Raw genomic sequence first — 20335 nt, forward strand, 5'->3', positions numbered from 1 at the left:
TCCTTTTGCTTTATTGAGAGAATTGTTTGGTGGTTTCTAAGATCAGCACCCACAAAATACTTAAAAAAACACACACAACTCTAAGTACTGAGTAGAGATGATATTTTTAAGGGGGACAGCTAGGTGGTGCAGTGGATAAAGCACCATCCCTGGATTCAGGAGGACCTGAGTTCAAATCCAGTCTCAGACACTTGACACTTACTAGCTGTGTGACCCTGGGCAAGTCACTTAAACCCCAATGCCCCGCAAAAAAAAAAAAAGAGAGATGATATTTTTGGTAAGCAATGACCAATAACACATTTTTTTTTAGGATAATTAACAAAATCAGTTGGTCAAAGTATTGTAGAGATATTTTGCATTTAATTTCAGAAGAAAGCCAGCTAGATCAAAAAACTTGAGTTTAAACATGAAACAACAAGATGTATATTCAACAAATACAGAAAGGAAGCAGCTGCTTTTTTAACTGAGCTCACAGTATGTAAGTGTTGAAACTCATATAGGAAAAAATGACTACTTAACAACATTTGACAGTGCAGCCAGTGATAAAATACCGCAGACAAAATTTCATTAAGCAATTTTGGATCAAGTTTGACTTCTTTATTCAACTTTTTAAAAAATCAGAATCAAAAGCCTTCTGAAAAAGGACTTGCATTATTTTCCGGTGTTAGGCCAGTTCGTTCTTAAATTAAGGAGAATCTCAACATCTTGAAGAGCTAGTTTATAAATCCCAAGTTCATTTAATGCTGCTGTGGCAGTAGGTTCTTCTGTAGCTGACTGTAGCACATCCTTCAAAAGCAGGGCAGATCCAACATTTAAATTCAAGACAATACAGGCTTCTTTGATACTATTTTTGAGAGGAAAAAGCAAACAAAAACATTTCTTTACATTGCTTCAAATCAATCTTGAGATACTAAGCACCCCTCACTTAGAGTAATGATATTTTTTTTAAAAAAATACTTTATTTTCTCCCCAATTACATGCAAAAACAATTTTTAACATTTTTTTTAAAGTTTTGAGTTTCAAATTCTATCCCTCCCTGAGATGGTAAGCAATCTGATATAGGTTATACAACTGCAACCATGTAAAACATTTCCATATTAGTCATTTTGTGCAAAAAGACTTGAACCAAAAAAAAAAAAAGTGAAAAATAGTATGCTTCAATCTGTATTTAGAAACCTTATATATGAATAGTATTATAGGTTTTAGGTCCCTTAAAACTACATTAAAATATTTTTCATCTCTTAAAACAGAGTTTTTTATGCTTTTATTTTCAACAGTTCATCTATTTTTGCTGCCTAAAATATTTCACTTTCTATCAGGAATCTATTTTTGGTATAGCAAAGTTCTACCAGTAGCCTACTTAGTGTAATCAAGATCTAATGCATATATAAAAGTAGATTTAAGATATGAGGAAGGGAAAAATAATAAATAGAGAAAAAAAAGACTCATGTGAAAGTAGGTAGGGCAGTACTGACTAGTTATATTTTATTGTATTAAGCAAAAAAAAAAAAAGCCTGTCACTTCACTTAAATTTGATTTTTAAAAAGATAATCAATTTTAAGGCCAATCCTGAAAGCACTTGCATAAATCTTGCTTCAAACAAGAGAGACAGTAATAAAGAGTTGGGAAGGAAGGCTGAACCTAGGCTACGGAGGCCTGAGTCATCCAGAGTAAGGCCCTTAACCTTGAAGTATCCCAGGCAATTCCAAGGCTCCATTAAAAAAAAAAGTTGCTAAACTATGTTGGTGGGAAGAAGTTTCCCTGTACCAATGAATTCTGAAGTCTAGACCTCAGTGTATAATGATAACATAACCAAGATTAGTATCAGGTTTAAGTAGGTGATGAGTAAACCAGGTCTTGCCTAAATTTCGATATGAAATGCTCTACACTTTGCCATCTTAATTCTACATTTATATAATTTCACAGAACTGAGTTTGCTTTCCATGCTGTGGGAAGTGTGTGAGCAATTTTATACTTTATCATATAGCATCATGCAAAATATGAATATTAAATAAAATGAAACGTTAGCTAAAAGTGAAGATTTAGCTTCATTTCATTTCTAAGTTCCCTGAAAACAGGGACCAACTCTTATACTTCCTTAGTGTCTCCTATAGCCCTGAGCATAAAGCCAAACAGAATAAGGATACATACTTATTGAATTCAAGAGATATTCCTATACTTTTTTTTTACCATACATGAGAAAGTCTACCACTATCAGCCTTAAATTTTTTTAGAAAAAGGAATCAACCATTCTGACTAATTTATTATAGAAATATTTGCTGAAATATTACAAGTCTACAATTTGCTTACTGCTTGAAATAGTTTTCTGGTCTCTTGCAATAATGGGAAAACAAAGGGAAAAGATTCCGCGTCATGTCAAACTGAAGCTGAGCTGCTCCTCCTTCATTGAAGTAATTTGCAAGAATTATCTGTATAAATAAAGAACAATTTATCCCATGTAAGAGATTCTTTCATAGGTATAACCCAAGGCCAAGTAGGCAATCTACTTACTTCTTGATAGATGTATACATCCAGTTTTTCTACAAGCATTTGCCAGAAAATTTTAAATAAGGAGTAACAAAGCTGTTGTTCCAGTTGAAGTAGGTGATCTCTTAAAGAAAGCAACAATGGACAAGCTGAACTTGACAGAGACATTACTGCTTGTTCTGACTGAGAGGGCAAGGACAACCACCTGAAAGAACCAAAACCGCAGTAAAATCTATCTAACATGTTATTTTACATTTTGCTTTTTTAAAAGCTTTAACAACATATTTCAATATTTACTCAAACTATATGGGCATTATATTGGATTAAAAAAAAAAGCTTTGGTTATCAGTTGAATAAAATTAAAATAGCACAAATCCTAAAGAAAACACTTAAAGATTTTATGCTGTACTAATGGCTATTATGAATCAGCTACTTGGTTAACAGACCAATATTTAAAGTAAATGTTCAGTTTTTGTACTGATTGCCAAAATGAAACAACTAGGAGTAGTGATACTTTCATATTTGAAAGAATAAAGGTTCAAACTAATAATAATTAGATTTTAAATATAATAAAAATCTCAGTTACTTTGAGGCTAGCCTCCTGGCATCCTCAAGCATTCTCAACAGTGGGCTTTAGCCAGAAAGGGATGGAGAAAAAAGCATGTGTGGCAGAGATGAAAAACTTTTCAGCAGCAACAAAAACAGATGAAAGGGGCCCAAAGGCATTAAAGAAACCTTTGGTTTGACTAGTGATGTCTAAAAACGATCATCCTTTTCAGCTAAAAATCAAGAAGTGTGAAAGAAGCAACATAATAGGAAAAGCTTCTTATAGAGGGAAGATAGTAAGAAATGGTAGCAGTCAGGGAAGCAGGACCTGGGAGCAATCAAAGGCAAGAGACACTGTGACAAGAGATAACAGAGCAAAGAACCATCAGGGCAGATACCTATGTGCCGTACTAACTACAGGAGTAGCTGAGAGAGGACACAGTAGTATAGTTCATTCAGTTCTACAAGCCCATTTACATGGTTCAGTTACTGACCATGACTAAATCGTTAAGAAAGTTATATTCCATAAACTTGGGTTAAAAGGGCAAGAAATATAAAATGTGCTTTTGAAAGATTTAATTGGAAAATTTTAAATAAATGGAATTGGAGTATAAAGAGCTATTAACCCTCCACTATCCTGGACAGTTCATTCTCCAATGATTCTGGATTGTTGATTCTAAACAGACTTTATTACAAAAAAACCTTAATTCTGATTGATTTAGACTAAGAGGATACCTATAAACAAGGATACAGGGGCAGATAGGTGGCGCAGTGGATAAAGCACTGGCCCTGGATTCAGGAGGACCTGAGTTCAAATCCAGCCTCAGACACTTGACACTTGCTAGCTGTGTGACCCTGGGCAAGTCACTTAACCCTCATTGCCCAGCAAAAAAACAAAAAACAAAAAAAACCCAAGGATACAGAAACTCACCTTTCCTTTGTGTACAATTTCGCAGCATCTTTGATATCTCTGAAGACATGGTCTACTTGACGAGTCAACATGTCAAGTTTCAAGCGCTCCAGGAGGTTAATCATATCATCAAAGACTGAGCTCTCCATAGAGGCTAGCTGCCCCAGCTGCAATTTACTGAGAGTCTTACTCTCTGCAAGAACTTCCAATGCAGCCTGCTGAAGTTGCAAGAAGAACTAAAAGGGAAAAAAAGTTTACATATTCTAACATAGTACTATATATATTTACTATTACAAGGATTTTTTCCCCCTAAAAGAACTGTGTAGTAGAAGCTAAAATGGGAAGTTAAAGAATGCAACCAAAAATGTCACTGACTTTTACAGTGGCGTTATAAGTATAGTAATTTTTCTTTAAACTGCTCTAAGGGAGAACATTTGATAACTTAAATTTCAGATAGTTTATTTTCATCCTATTACCTTATTCTCCCACATCTTTTAGATGACTATAAGAGAAAAGAGTAAAACAGAACATGAGCTTTCTCAGGAAACTTGCTGAGTTTTCCCTAAGGCAATTCTTTTGGTCCTTCTCCTGAGGAAATACACTTTCCTCCTTTCACTGAAGAGGTGGGAAGCTATGAGTGTGAAATATTGCACATGTTGTCATACACAGGAAAGGTGTACCTTTGGCTTTGCTTTGTGACAAGGAAAGTCTGGGGTCTTATCCAGAAATGACTGCGATTTGGTAAAAACGAGGCACCAATAAAACTTCTACTAGTCTTTTTTTACAGACTCCAAAGGCATCAAATATAGAAAGGTTCAATATACACCAAAATATTTACAGGACTTTTTGTGGTAGCAAAAAACAAAGTAAATGTCCATCAACTGGGAATAGCTAAAAAATTTGTGGGACATGAATGTAAGGACCTATTACTACACTGTAAGAAATGATGAGTGTGAATTCTGAAAAGCACAGGAAGACACATGCAGAGTCAAAGTCACAGAACCAGAAAAACAATATATGCAATGAATACTATGTATATGGACAGACTTGTCCCCTCCCCCAAATCCTGTAATTATAATGAACCAAGCTTGCCCCCCAAGAGACGAGAACACATGCCCCTCTCTCTTATGGAGCCAGAATAATGCATACAGTGTCAGATTCAGCTGGTGTGTGGTAAGTTTTGCTGAAAGGCTCTCTTTCCTCTTCTTTATTCTTTTTTACAAAGGAAGACTTATTAGGTAGGGGAGTAATATAGTTGGAAATGAAGGTGACATAAAAACAAGCAGAAGCAAAAAGGCCTCTCACTTTTTGGAAAGTCATAAAATAAGATGTCACATGAAGTTAAGATTTTTTTAAAGCTAAGTAAAATTTGAATAATCCAGAAATACAAACATACGTACATATGTATGTATGCATGTATTTCTAGTCAGGAAGTGACCTTACAATTTTACCTTTTTTTTCCAATTAAAGTTCAGGACAACACTAAGCAGTAAACACACCATCATAAACCATTTTAAGAACATCAGGTATTTTGTTGGCCTCAAAGTACTAATAAACTCATTTTTATATAGTACTTGGTAAATTGTAAAGCATTTTCCTCATAACCCTGTAAGTTAGGTAGCAACATCATGTTACCCTAATAATCTGCAAATACTTTGGTTTTGTGAAATTCTTTGGCTATAACTGAATAAAACATGAATTGTGACGGGACTCTTTTTTTAGATGTTTAACAGTAAAACTTTCAGGCATCTAAAATACAGATCCAGACTGAAAATTTTCTTCCATATTCTACTATAGGAGGGGGGTGTGTCTGTCTGTCTCTCTCTCTCAATATCATGCCTGGAAACAAGCAGACACCCAGAATAAGTGGTATAGCATAAGAACATTTTAATAAAAGCTAAAAAAATTACAACATATAAGAAAAGAATAAACATAATGTAAGGCAGCATTCCTCAAAGCAATGTAGCCAATACAGCATTTGACACATTGATAAAACCTGTATTGATTTAGGAGATACCCCGAGATATCCCAGAGAATGAGGACATTTTAAAGGAGTATTAAGGAAATTAAATCTATTTTCATAGTGAAAAATATTCACATGAAAGAACTGTTTTTAACACATGATTTATTATGAGAGGAAAACAATGCTAGTATGTAAGTTCTTTCGAATATTCCCTACTCACACTCAGGAATACCAGAGTGTTGACAAAACAGTTTGGGAAATAGAGATGTAAGGGAACAACTTTGGCTTTCATATAAGAAGTAGTCTGGCATTTCCCAAGATGTATATAAATCATAATTAAGTCCAAAAACTTTCCCACCTACAAGTCAACAAGTGAGAATGAGGGTGAAAGGAACAGGAATGGGAGGTCAAAAGGGATCAGAAGATCACACGTTAGCGCTAGAAAGGATCTAAGAACTATACAACCCACTTGGATTATAGATGATGATGTGGTGCAATCCAGGCTAGTAATGAAAAGAAATGAGCTTGACACTATCTGTGTGACCCTGGGTAAGTTCATTAATCCCCATTGCCTCACAAAAAAAAAAAGAAAAGAAATGAGAAGACTCAAGTAGAGCTGACTTTGTAAGCAAAAACCACTACTTTGAAATGATGAGAATAAAAAAAGTCAACAGAAATCAAGGGAAGCTAAAAATATGCAAGCCTTGGTTCACTTACATTTCTACTGAAGACCAACATTAACGTTTTAAAATTTAACTTTGCAAAAGGGAGAAATGTAAAATCCTATATTTGGATTAAAAAAACCCAACTGCACAAGTATAGAATGGGGGATATAATGTAAAAATAGTTTTGGGGACTTGCAAACAAAATGAGTCACATGTGACATAGAAGCCAAAAATGGTTACAGGATCTTGGACTACCATAGTCCAGAAGCAACAAGGTGACCAGAACAAGGAAAGTTCCAAGTTAGGCTACAACTGACAGATGTGATCACTTAAAAAAAGAAAAAAGAGATTTTGCAAAATAAAAAGCATTCCCAAAACGAAAATAAATATCAGTAGAAAACAATCTTCATGGTTAAGTGCATCTGATAAAATTCTGACCTCTACAAGGCCACTGTAAAACTAGAGGAGTGAGACCATGATGGTGAGGGGATCCAAAACCTAATGCCAAAAGGAGGCCTGGGTGAAAGGAGGGGAGAGTTAGCCAAGATAAGAGAATATTCTTTAGGGGGATAGTTGTTTTTAGGTTCTGAAGAGCTGTTAGGTAAAAGACTCTACCTTTTTTTGTTTGTTAGGCAATTGGGGTTAAGTGACTTGCCCAGGGTCACACAGCTAGTAAGTGTCAAGTGTCGGAGGTCACATTTGAACTCAGGTCCTCCTGACTCCAAGGCTGGTGCTCCAACCAGTGTGCCACCTAGCTGCCCCAGACTCCGCCTTTTTTAAACATTACTCTGAATTGGGAAGTAGTTGCAGAAAAATTGGGGCTCCTAATATTGCAAGACATAGGAAGCTTCTGATGAAAGCACTGAGTCCATCTTTTCTGAAGAACAACTGAAATGCACTTCAAATTATTTGGTATTTTAAGGCACATAAGGAAAAATTTCCTATTGACTTGAAACTGTCTAAAATTAGAATGTACAGAGGGTCAAACGAAGAAGCATTTATGAATGATATTCTGTTTTTTATTATTATGGCACTATAAGCCAGGGATACAACTATAAACAGTTTCCATTCTAACAAGAGAAAGCAATGCATAAAAAGATGAAAATAGATGAAAAGCAGCAGTGGGAGGGAGAAGAAAAAGGTACCCACAAAGGGGCACAGTAGAGAAAGCCCAGAGAATCAGGAACAGAATCCAGAGAAGAACAAAGACGTGGCTGGCCTGGGCACTTTCCTTAAAATGGAGGCTCAAGGAGGAAACGATCAGTCAGAGAAAATGACTGTAGGAGTGAAGTATACTTTAAGGGGAAGAAGGCTGCTGGGACTTGGTAGGAAAAAAGTAGAGTTTTCCATCGAGGTCTTTAAGTGAAGGTTAAAAAGCCACTTGTCAAACACATACAGTAGAGAGGGTTCCTATTCAAGTGTAGGTACCTTCCAGTTCTAAATCTGGATTGAAAAATATCAATTCTCCAATGGAAAAAAATGGTCAAAAGATAGGCCTTTTTTAAGGAGGAGATAAATTGTTGATAATCATTTGAAAACTCTGTCAAATTACCTGGTACATGAAGCAATGCAAATTAAAAAAAACTTGGAAGTTTTCTGAAAAAGAAGCACTTGCATATGTTGTTGCTGGGAATGTAACTGATGTATGTGTTTTGGAGCTGTCTGGCAAAATACTTTATGAGATATAAAATGGATCACGCTCCCTAATCTACCAGCACAAACTCTTGTTGCTCTTCTGCATTTCTGATTACGTCAGTATGGGGAACTACCTGTACTGATCCCTCCACCAATGTAGACCAAGTAGCCTGTAACTTAATAGTCTAAAAAGACTACTGGACTTCTGAAGAAGTTTCCTGGGGCTCTAAGAAGGTAATTTGACTGAATTTGATCCCAGGGCTTCCTGACTCCAAGGGCAGCCTTATACCCAACCAGATGCTTCCTCTCTTTAATATTTTAGCTGTTTTATTTGTAGTAACTAAAAACTGGCAACAGCTCATTGAAACCAATGACTCTTGCAGAAAGGTTTAATAAATTGTGGTACGTCAACAGAATGACAAATTAGTTTCTCATAAAAAATGGCATATGAAGATTACAAATATGGAAATATTTCTACAAAGTCATGCAAGGCAATGAATACAGCAGAAGAAAAACTGGCTGAATTAGACTGAGGACACTATACACACACACACACACACACACACACATATACTATGTGCACATAAACATATATACATACTATTTACACACGCATATATACATATGTGTATATACAAACATACCAACAGTAGCCGGAAAACTAAGTACACAGATGGAAAAAAATGAAAGGAGATACAGTAAATAAAAAAATAATTTATCAATTTCATGGTTTTATTTAGAATTTCATTTCATTATTCTATTTGCTAATTGTTAACTTTTATCAGAAAATTTTTTTAATTTTTTTTTTTTTTTAGTGAGGCAGTTGGGGTTAAGTGACTTGCCCAGGGTCACACAGCTAGTAAGTGTTAAGTGTCTGAGGCCAGACCTGAACTCAGGTCCTCCTGATTCCAGGGCCGGTGCTCTATCCACTGCACCACCTAGCTGCCCCAGAAAATGTTTTTTAATGGAAAGGTTATTCACTGAAAGATAAGATAAATTATTAATAATGACCTTAATCATTTATAAACTAAAAAAGATGCCAAATAATTTGCCCTTGCCATTCTTTTTTATTTATTTTTTTGGTTTTTTTTAGTGAGGCAATTGGGGTTAAGTGACTTGCCCAGGGTTACACAGTTAGTAAGTGTTAAGTGTCTGAGGCCGGATTTGAACTCAGGTACTCCTGACTCCAGGGCCAGTGCTCTATCCACTGTGCCGCCTAGCTGCCCCCCCTTGCCATTCTTGAATAACTTTTAAAAGTTATTTAGAAACCACAATTATATGACATTTTTCTTGAAGTGAGTGAGCCATTAAGATAAAAAATAACAATCATACAAATGTCTGTCAAAATAGTTGGTATCAGCAGGTTCAAAACATCTACCAAGTTATAGCCAAAGAACTGAAGCAGTGATTCCTATTGATTCTAAAGTTAATTTTTAAACTAAAAAAAATTCTTTTAAGTTAAGGTAATCAAACTCCTGTCTATTTCCTTTGGGAATAAAGTAGAAAGAAAAAGTTCTCCCTGGAGATGATGTTTGTGCCATACACTGTATGGGTGAAATCGTTGGCTCTCTTGTTCTCCATTGATTCAGTTAATTAGAATACCAGGATTACTTACCACATTTTAGGTTTTGAGAAAATCCTCTACCTTGGTCCTATCATCTTAAAATTACCTTGTTAGTATCATCCCTCATGGCATATTTAAACTTTTGAAAGAATGAAATAGTTTAGAACAATAATTACTTAAAATAACTACATTATTTAAAAAAAAAATCCACTTACAACATTGTCGGCCCAGTCTGCTAGTACTGTTGCAATGTAGTTGACAGCATTAAGAATTGCACAGTATCGAAAGGCAAGGGAAGCTCTGGTCTCTTCTTTCATAACCTGAGTTAATCGTATCCTGAAATCATCAACTAAATCTTTCTGTAACTCCAGGAACTGAAGCTTTCTAGAAGCTGTAGGAAGATTCTTATACCTGTCTGCACAGAAAGTCAAAAAGACATTGGAGCTTTGACTTAACTGATGTTCCCAAGTTAGTTTTTTTAGTGTCCTTTTCATGTCATTTGTTTTCTAAAAACACAGGAAAATTATTAAATTGGCTACAACACACACTCTGGACCCCTTTTTTGTGAACTGTTCCTGCCAGGAAACAAGTATGAAATTTAAGAATGTGATGGGCAGTACTGGGAGATCTGGGACAGTGGGGGAGGATCTGAGAGAGCATCTGGAGAAAAAATGGACAGACTGGTGTCTCCCTCTGACACACAGACATCCTCCATAAATACTATGAAGAACATTTCTCATTATCCCAATTCAAAAAGAATCACCGCATATACTAATTAACCAATTACCAGATATTTACTGGAGACACTTAAGAATGACTCCTGAACACTGCGTTTTATGATATTTCTACTCATTTGCTTTTATCTGAAGCAATTCCGCAGTATTCTCCACATACATAAAAATTCCTCAGCTTGACTCCACACTATCACTCACCCTTTGTAGCCAATTCAAGTTTCAGAGATGGAAAACTGGGCCACAATCTGCCAAAATTCAAATTTTGAATTTGATGGCTCTGTATTGTTCCCTATGTGGTCTTCATTTTAACTGAAGCCAGATTTTCCAATTACTTGGAAATACACATTTGAGTAGTCAAATCTCAAAATATAATTACCTGTTATAACCAGCAGCAGGGTCATAAAAGTCTCTGCACAATCTGGAACTTTCATTTCATCAACATCAGTGATATCTTTATACTGTGAGACCCAGGCAGCTTCTGATGAAAGCATTGAGTCCATCTTCTGAAGAGCAACTGAAATCAATACAAAGTTATGTCACTTGAAGTATTTACTCATCTTCAAATTCAAGTTTCTTAGGAAGGAGCATGATTAAAAAAAAAAATAAAACAAGAAAACAAAAACTCTGAAACTGAACACCCACCATTATCCATTGTCCATATTACATCAGACCTCCTTATTTTACCATTAAAATATTCATTCCTAATAAAAGGGTCCTAAAATCATTATATTTAGTTGACCTAAATGCTATTATTGAAGATTCTTCTGACACTGCAAACACTGTAGGTCACAGAATCATTGATTTAAAGCTAAGAAAGACATTAGATGGCTGAACAAGTTGTGGTATATGAATGTAATGTTATACTATTGTGCTATAAGAAATCCAAGCAGTCAGATTTCAGAAAAACCTGGAAAAACTTAAGTGGACTGATGCTGAGTGAAGTGGGCAGAACCAGGAGAACATTGTACACAGTAACAGCAACATTATGTGATGATCAATTGTGAAAGGCTTGGCTCTTCTCAGCAATACAATCATCCAAGACAATTCCAAAGGACTCAGGATAGAAAATGTTCTCCACATCCAGAGAAAAAGACCTGTGGAATCTGAATGCAGATTGAACCATACTGTTTCCACATTTTTTTGAGGTTTTTCCTTTTTGTTCTGATTCTTCCTTTACGACATGACTAATGCAGAAATATGTTTAATATATACATATATAAACCTATATCAGATTGCTTTCTGTCTTGGGGAGGGGGGAGAGAAGGGACGGAGGGAGAAAATTTTGGAACTAAAAATCTTATATAAAACAAACATTGAAAACTATCTTTACATGTAACTGGAAAATAATAAAATACTTTCATGATTTAAATTTTTAAAAATAAAATAAAAAAGAACTCCTGATCTAATCCAACCCTTGCATTTGCCCACTGAGGATATTTATCTGCTCCTCAGTAAAAATAAAAACAGTGCACTGGTTGGGAACTAGTAAGATTCCACAAGAGGAAAAGGAAAGGAAGTTGATTCAATTGGTAAACCCCTGACCAAAAATAATTTATTTCAGTCATGTAGATCTCACATTAAAGGATGGAAGGTCCTGTATCAAGGAAGATTCTAATGGTAAGAGTCCTTTATCAATGATAGAGATAAGAGTCCTTCTGAATGAGGTAGAAGAGGGTCCTGTCCTGGAAAGGGTAACAATTTCTCAGAAGACTTCAGTCATTTGTGCCCAAGGACCTAGCATTTCCCATCCCTGTAGCTTCTGGATCAACACAATTACCCTTCTTAGATTTTTTGCCTCATCTTTCCCCTTTTTCACTTCAGCCCATATGTTGGTTTCTTTCTCCACCTGGCTCTAATGGCAAGAAGGAAATGAATGAGATGGCTCCAAGACTGAGAACTCATTATCTTTCCCTCTAATCCTGCCTCTCTTCCAAACTTCCCTATTTATGTTAAGAATATCACTGTATTTCTATTCACCTAGGTTTGTAACCTCAGTCATCTTATATGCTCCCCTCTAATCTCCCTTCTCTATCTCCAAAGAGTTGGCAAATTCTCTCAATTTTGCTTCCAAGGCATCTCTCATACATCTTGCCTTCACTCCACTTCCATGGCCACTATGTTAGTACATATAAGCTATCGTCATCTCTCATCTGTACTATTAGAATAGTCTCCTAATTGGTCTCCCTGCTTCTGATTTCTCTAGGCCAGGGGAAAAGCAGAAAAACAATAGACCATTCATGTATACACCTTGTCTCCCTTCCTTGTCCCCCAATTCATCCCCAACCTAACAAGCCTAATAATAATGCAGCTTCTTACATTTTCTTTCCATGGTTAACCATCGTTGAAAGCAGGCCTCCTCTGAGAGAATATGCATACAACTAGGAAAGGTGCTGGGATATCCATGAACACTTTGTAGCTCCCTTTCAAACAGAAGTACTTCATCCACCAAGTGACAGAAGAGATTGTCATCATACAAAAGACAAGGAATATCAGCAGCTAATTTCTCAAGAACCAGCATCATAAGGGCACGAGAAAATTCTAGCTAGAAGAAACAGAAGCACATAAATGTAAATAACACGTTAGTATCTAATACACACAGCTTTAAAATGGACACATTGATAACGGTTTTCTTACCCTTGCATTTACAGAAGAGCCTACTTTGTCTAATATTGGTTGAATTTTCTCATCCAGAAACTTAGCATGGTTTCCAATCCACATAAGTACCTGAGTCAAGTACCACTCAGGCTGAAAAAAGAAAGAAGTATGTGTTACAAAATCCTAAACTAAAATTAAGCCTACAAAATAAATGTCTTTAATTGCCAAACAAAGCATCATAAATGACCTCGTTGAGGTAAATTTAAAATTCTTCCAAGAGAGTAGAATTTCTGTCCTATATTTTGTACTTATCTAGCATTTGGCATTAAAGTGTTTAATGGTACTAAAAGGTAGTAACATACTTTTAAAAAATACTCAGAGTACACAGAAAATGAAAATGCCTAAGATAATTAGTCTATAAAATATGAAAACGTGGATTGGACACTTAAAAATTATTTTAATGTGCCTTTTCCTTTTAAAGAAGAAATTAATTTTTCAAAATTGCTTAAAGAGAAATTATAAGCCAGTCTGTGTTAAACCTTCATCCCTTTAATATCGGAGTTCAATGCATAAAATTAAAGGCAATTAATTAAATTGCCCAACAGGACCCCCTTCAGATTAAAGCTCCATTAATTATATACAATGACATTTTGATAAATAAAAGAACCATTTTTGAATTCTGATGGTCTTTTTCCACTGAGTTTCACTTTTTCTATAGACCTAGAATATATTTCTTAAGAATTATTCATGACAGTATTTCTGGTTGACAGGGGCAAACAGTTTTAGAGCAGAGTTGGTGGCAGAATACTGGTTTTAGAAGGGTTGAACTTGATAAAAAGCTTGACATAGGTCTTAAAATCCCTTACTGTCCCTCCACAACTTCAGCTTCATTGACTTGTCCCCTTCTAGACTTCTTCCTTCTGTACTTCCTTGCTCTGTTTTTCTTTTTCCAAAAAAGAAGTTTCAATTAAAAACGCAAATCATTTTTAAAAAATCAGTACATCTCCCATGCTCATTAAACATCATTATTATTCTGTGAAAACAAGTGTATGCAAGATTGTTTCCCATTTCTTCAGTATGAAGAAAGCCTGAATATGTGCACAATGTGAATAGAAAGAATTTCTGAACAAAAACAGCCAATGGCAATAAATGGAACAGTATTCTCTACCCCAAAGCCCTTCCCTAGCTTCCATTCTTCTACCCTCTTTTTGCACTGACCAACCTTTTTCAGGTTCAACTTCCACATAAAATCCATTGCACTGTATCTTCCAGCTTTCTCCTTTCCCCACTAAACTTAGAAGAAGAATTCAAACACTAAAACATATGTGGATCCAGTTATAAAAACTGAAATAACAAATACATTCTTTTTTTTTTTTAACAAATACATTCTTGAATTCTTCTTTCGAGAAATTAAGTAGTAGAAGGTATAGTAAAAGCACTGAGTTGGAGCTCATTGCAGTGCATGTACCCAAGTATATGCAATCAGGTTACACTGTTAATGTGTTCAGTTCTGATATAAACGGCCCAATCTATGCACATCGCTAGTCCCATAAATGCATTTTTCTAAGGTAGGTTTCTAGTCAAACTAAAGGAATTTAGATTTCTAGAGAATAAAACACAAAGCATGTTAACTCCAAAGGTTTTTGAATGGAGTCCTGTTTTAATTTTTTTTTTTTTTTAGTGAGGCAATTGGGGTTAAGTGACTTGCCCAGGGTCACACAGCTAATAAGTGTTAGGTGTCTGAGGCTGGATTTGAACTCAGGTACTCCTGACTCCAGGGCCGGTGCTCTATCCACTGTGCCACCTAGCTGCCCCTGTTTTAATTTTAAACAGCTAAATAATACAAACAAGTAATATCTGATGCAAGCAAAAATCTCATATAAAAGATGACAACTTCACACCTTGCTTATAACATTAGTTTGTCGATTCCCACTGAAGTGATACCTGAACCTCTTCTGGAGGGGAGTCAGCATAATCTGAATGGGAAGGATGACCAGGGGTGAAGCCGGAAGAGAATATTTTTCTGGAAGTTGTTTTGGTTCAGTCAGTAATTCATCTCTAATACAATTAAGTCAAGGTAAAATTCCCCAAAATCATATGTTTACAAATTATAAGTTTATTTAAAAACAAAAACATTGAACACTGGAATGTAACGTGTACATTTTGACCATTTTTACTGAGAAATTCTACTACTACTAAGCTTATATGACCCCAACAAGGCCACGGATAAGAAGAAAGTTCCTATATACACCAAAATATTTATAGTAGCACTTTTTTGTGATAGAAAAGAACTGGAAACAAATAGATGCCTACTGGTTACAGAACAGTTAAACAAATTGTGGGATGTGAAATGTAATGGAATATTACTGTGTTGTAAGAAATGATGAATGTGAAGAATACAGAAAAGCAAAAGATACACCATAAACTGATATAAAATGAAGAACAAAAAAACCCTCACAAATATATACATAAAATTACTACAATAATATAAATGGAAACAATCATAAGACAATCAAAAATGAATTATATAAGATTACAAAGAACAAGAATGACTCCAAAGAAAATATGAGAAGACATCTTATCTTACCCTTTTGTAAAGGCAAGAGGTCCACAGGCATGGTACATTAAACATATCTTCAGGCTTTTTTAAAAGGCTCATCAGTTTTCCTAATTTTCCCCCTTTCCCCCTTTTTTTGGGGGAGGGGAGAATGTTATTTTTTATTTGGAATGGTTCTTTGGGAGGGGATAGAAATATTGGGGGAAATTTTGGTGATATAAAGAAAAATATCAATAAAAATAATTTTTAAAATAATCAAAAACAAACACAAAAATATAACATTTATTGAATTTAAAAAATTAATACTGAAAGAAGTGAAATTATTAAATTATAACATTTATAGAGTACCCAGTATTCTGAAAATACAAAAGAAAAGAGAACAGTTTCCATTAATCTGGGTAAATCCTCTTGGTAAAAGATGATTAAAAATTACACCAGCATGAGATATGGAGGGGTTATATCAGTAGAGTGACCACCATTCTTCCCATAAACCTTGAGAGTCTAGGATTCTGAACCTAAAAGTTATGGGAACAGTAGTGCCCCCCACCCCAAACCACCAGATGTGCTTCCAGCCTTGTCCCTGTACCCATCTTTGAGGAGAATAATCATTGTGAAGGAGCTCAGCTTCCTTACCACAGGCAGCAGCAACTGCTACCTGCCTCCAAAAGGTAGATAACCAAAGAGCCATGGGAACGGTCACATCCCTAAGACAATCAGTCCTTCTTCTAGTCTAGCCTTCACACCCATCGCTGTAGGAAGCAACTCCACAGGGAAAGGACTAGTCATCACCACCAACTGCCACCCACTGGGCAAGCAAACCAGACTAGCTGAAGAAGCAAGACACAATAAGAGAGGAAGGAGGCAGTCTGTGCCAGGCAAGTCAAACTATCACCACCAGCTTGACCACCATGTCCTTTCTTTATTTTTTTTTTTGCAGGGCAATGAGGGTTAAGTGATTTGCCCAGGGTCACACAGCTTGTAAGTATCAAGTGTCTGAGGCTGGATTTGAACTCAAGTCATCCTGAATCCAGGGCCGGTGTACCATGTCCTTGCAAACCTAGATGGAAACATGTAAGCACCCTGAACCCAAAAGCTCTGGGAAGAGCAATGCTTCCAGCTGAGAAGAGAGAATTGATCCTGTTTCATTTTCTTATTGATCCTATTTACAATTAATTACTTTTATCCTTTAACTGCTTAAGTCATTGTTCTCTTGTCTCTAAACTTGGTTCAGAATTCATCTGGTCTGTTATTGAATAAGTTTAAAAATCTATATCTCAAAGAATTGGAAATTGAGGGGATGTCCATCAACTGGGGAATGGCTAAACAACTTGTGGTATATGAATGTAATGGAACATGCTGTAAGAAATGATAAGCAGATAGATTTCTAAAAAATTTGGGAAGACTTACATGAATTGATACTGAGTGAAATGAGCAGAACCAAGAGAACATTGCACACAGTATCAACAACATTTTGTGATGATCAACTGTGATAGACAACTATTCTCAGCAATACGATCCAAGACAATGCCAAAAAACTTATGGTGGAAAATGCTCTCCCCATTCAGAAAAAGAACTATGGAGTCAGAATGCAGATTAAAGCATACTATTTTCACTTTGGTTGTTGCTTTTTTTTTTATTGTCCTTGTTTATTCTTTCTTGCATTTCTTTTTCCTTTGGTTCTCTGTAAATCAGATGGAAAGGTCCTGTGGTTCTTTGGTTGCAGCAGGAAAGCAGATGTTAATGTCTCTTATTTAATGTAATTTCCTCTGGAAAAATCTTATCAGTTTCTCATCTGGGACCATATGATGGTACTAGGGACTTTGGTGACAAGTCCTAGCTCTTCAGTGGCTATGGCTTTAGCATAGCTAAATCTGCAGGAACAATTGCCAGGCTGTGTTTCCACAGGAATTGCCATAGCCACTGAAGAGCTAGGACTGATAAGATTTTTCCAGAGGAAATTACATTAAATAAGAGACATTAACATCTGCTTTCCTGCTGCAACCAAAGAACCACAAGACCTTTCCATCTGATTTACAGATAAAACCTTTCATATTTCTCCATGATTAAAATATGAGATCCTTGAGAGTACAGCTATCTTACTTTTCTATTTGTATCCCCAGTGCTTTGCACAAAGTAAAATGCTTTTTTCATTTTTTCATTCATTGATTCATAGATTACGCAAAACTTCAATAATTATATTGATAAGGATGATGATGATGGCAAGGTCTAGATGTTATGGTGCTTTTCCTTACAAACGCTACTCATGAAATAAGTATTATAGGTATAATTGTTATTCTCATTTTATAGATAAGGATTTTATAGATAAGGCTAAAGGTTAAATATTTTCTACAACAGGAGCCTCCGCTTCCTTTCCTCTCACTCTCAGTTCTCCACAGTTCAGCTACCAATGTCATCAATTGCTCAAAACTGCTCTGTCCAAAGGTGCCAATGATCTCTTAACTGCCAACTCTAATGACCATTTCTCAATCTTCATTCCTCTTGACCTCTCTGTAGCCTTGACATTGCTACCAGCCTTCTTTTTGATACTCTCTTCTCTCTAGATTTTTGAGATACTACTCTCTCCTGGTGCTCCTCCTATCTATCTGACCACTACTCCTCAGCTTCCTTTGCTGGATCTTCATCCAGGTCAGACCTGCTAGCCATGGCTGTCCCATAAGGCTCTAACCTTACCCCTCTTCTCCTTAGGGATGTCAATGGCTTCCATGGATTCAATTATTATCTCTATGCTGATGATTCTCAACTTGCTTATCCAGCAAATCCTGCTGACTTCTACTTGCATCTCCAAATGCCTATGAGACATCTCAAACTGGATATCCTATAGACATCTTAAATTCAACATGCTCAGGGCAGCTAGGTGGTGCAGTGGATGGAGCACCGGCCCTGGAGTCAGGAGTAACTGAATTCAGATCCGGCCTCAGACACTTAACACTTACTAGCTGTCTGACTTTGGGCAAGTCACTTAACCCCAATTGCCTCACTTAAAAAAAAAACCCTCAACATGCTCAAAACTGAACCCCGCCCCAGTCCTCTCCATTCCCACACTTCCCTATTACTATAGAAGGTACTCCAGGCTTAAAACCCAGGTGTCACCTTGACTCCACACTATCACTCACCCTTTGTAGCCAATTCAGTTGCTAAAGCCTATCAATTTCACCTTTCAACATCTCTTGCATATGCTCCCTTTTACCTTCAAGTATTTCTTTTTTTCTTTTTCTTTTTTCAGGGCAATGGGGGTTAAGTGACTTGCCCAGGGTAACACAGCTAGTAAGTGTCTGAGGCTGGGTTTGAACTCAGGTCCTCCTGAATCCAAGGCTGGTGCCTTATCCACTGCGCCACCTAGCTGCCCCTCCCTTTTACCTTCAATGACAATAATATAATTCCAAAGTTACACACACACACACACACACACACACACACACACATACATACATACACACATCATTTAAAAAAGAATTTATTCTTTAATCCCATATGGACTGCAAAAAAAAGTGTTAGTTCCAAAAAGATACGAGGTTTGAAGTTTCAGAAGTTGACAGAACAGTGTCTCCAAGTTATTATATACATCTGGAGTGCCAGCTATCTTGCTTAAGCCAACATTCTGAGGCTGAGGGGGCCCAATGAATGGCCAATGAAGCTGTGTTAATATCTCTTCAAAGTCACTGCAACAGAAAATTAATACTAATATATTTTAGTTCAAACAGAAATCTAAATAAATCCTCCATGATATTCAACATGGGTATGTCACTTACCATGTTAGCTTGTCCTTGAGGATTTTATGCCAGAATTTAACAGTGGACCTAACAAAACTAAGGAGATGAGAACATGATGATTCCTGAAGCTTAATATCCAGTTGTGCCATGGATACTAAAGTAGTAGCTGCCTCTGGTACATTATTGGTCATCAGATATTGTTGAATATTATCACTGTAAAGCAAACATTAGAGTCAATTTGCATGTAGTACAATTAAAAACAAATCAGGGAAACTGTTTAAAATCAGAAAACCTTTTTCTCCTGTTGTCTTCTAGATAAAACTAAATATAAACCTGGATCAAATAAAATAATGATATAGGCAACATTTACCCTTCTTCTTGTCTCATTTGTGTTCCATGCACTGCACAAAGCCCTCTTCCCATCCTCCCACCTAGGGAGTATCTTCCTTGCTTGAACCTCAACTTCTACATCTCTTTTTCTATCGCCCTATGTCAGTGTCCTTTTCCTCCACCATTAAAACGTACCTGACCCAAGTCCCATTTTTTCAGGATCCTGTTAGGTGACTAGCCAACTAATCTGATTGATTCCAGATACAGTACTAACAGCTTAATATTTTACCCTTCCTTACATTTTAGCAGAGGCCTTCAATGTTGTTAATCAAAGCAATGAAGAATTTTAAACACCTTTGCAGTACAAAGCAATCCTTCAATCTTCTCACGTAGGTAACTTTCTGCCTACTCTTTCTGGCAGACCCTGGTTGTATGTCACCTAGTGGTAGAGTGGAAGCAGCACAGGATTTGTAGTCAAGAAGACCCAAGTTTGAATCCTGGTTCTACTACTTACACACTATTTCATTGTGTGAACTTGGGCAAGTCACAACCTCTCTGGGACTCCCTTTCCTCATCTGTAAAATGAGGACGTCAAACTAGATTACCTTTGAGGTTCTT

At 36.2% G+C, this 20335-nt stretch overlaps 1 protein-coding gene across 1 annotated transcript in view; it reads right to left on the reverse strand.

The window, feature by feature from the left end:
- Window positions 1-562: 562 nt before the first annotated feature.
- Window positions 563-20335, reverse strand: part of RINT1 (RAD50 interactor 1) — a 32388-nt gene continuing 12615 nt past the window's right edge. The window contains exons 4-14 of the mRNA XM_043968141.1: window positions 19427-19600; window positions 19187-19336; window positions 15001-15157; window positions 13139-13249; window positions 12821-13046; window positions 10881-11018; window positions 9986-10185; window positions 3965-4179; window positions 2512-2692; window positions 2311-2429; window positions 563-844 (exon numbers count right to left, since the gene is read on the reverse strand). Of these exons, the coding sequence (XP_043824076.1) occupies window positions 652-844; window positions 2311-2429; window positions 2512-2692; window positions 3965-4179; window positions 9986-10185; window positions 10881-11018; window positions 12821-13046; window positions 13139-13249; window positions 15001-15157; window positions 19187-19336; window positions 19427-19600 (1864 nt within the window). The 3' untranslated portion in view covers window positions 563-651. The remainder of the gene's footprint in view (window positions 845-2310; window positions 2430-2511; window positions 2693-3964; window positions 4180-9985; window positions 10186-10880; window positions 11019-12820; window positions 13047-13138; window positions 13250-15000; window positions 15158-19186; window positions 19337-19426; window positions 19601-20335) is intronic.

Source organism: Dromiciops gliroides, chromosome 5, assembly GCF_019393635.1.
Source record: "Dromiciops gliroides isolate mDroGli1 chromosome 5, mDroGli1.pri, whole genome shotgun sequence".
Taxonomy (NCBI): Eukaryota; Metazoa; Chordata; class Mammalia; order Microbiotheria; family Microbiotheriidae; genus Dromiciops; species Dromiciops gliroides.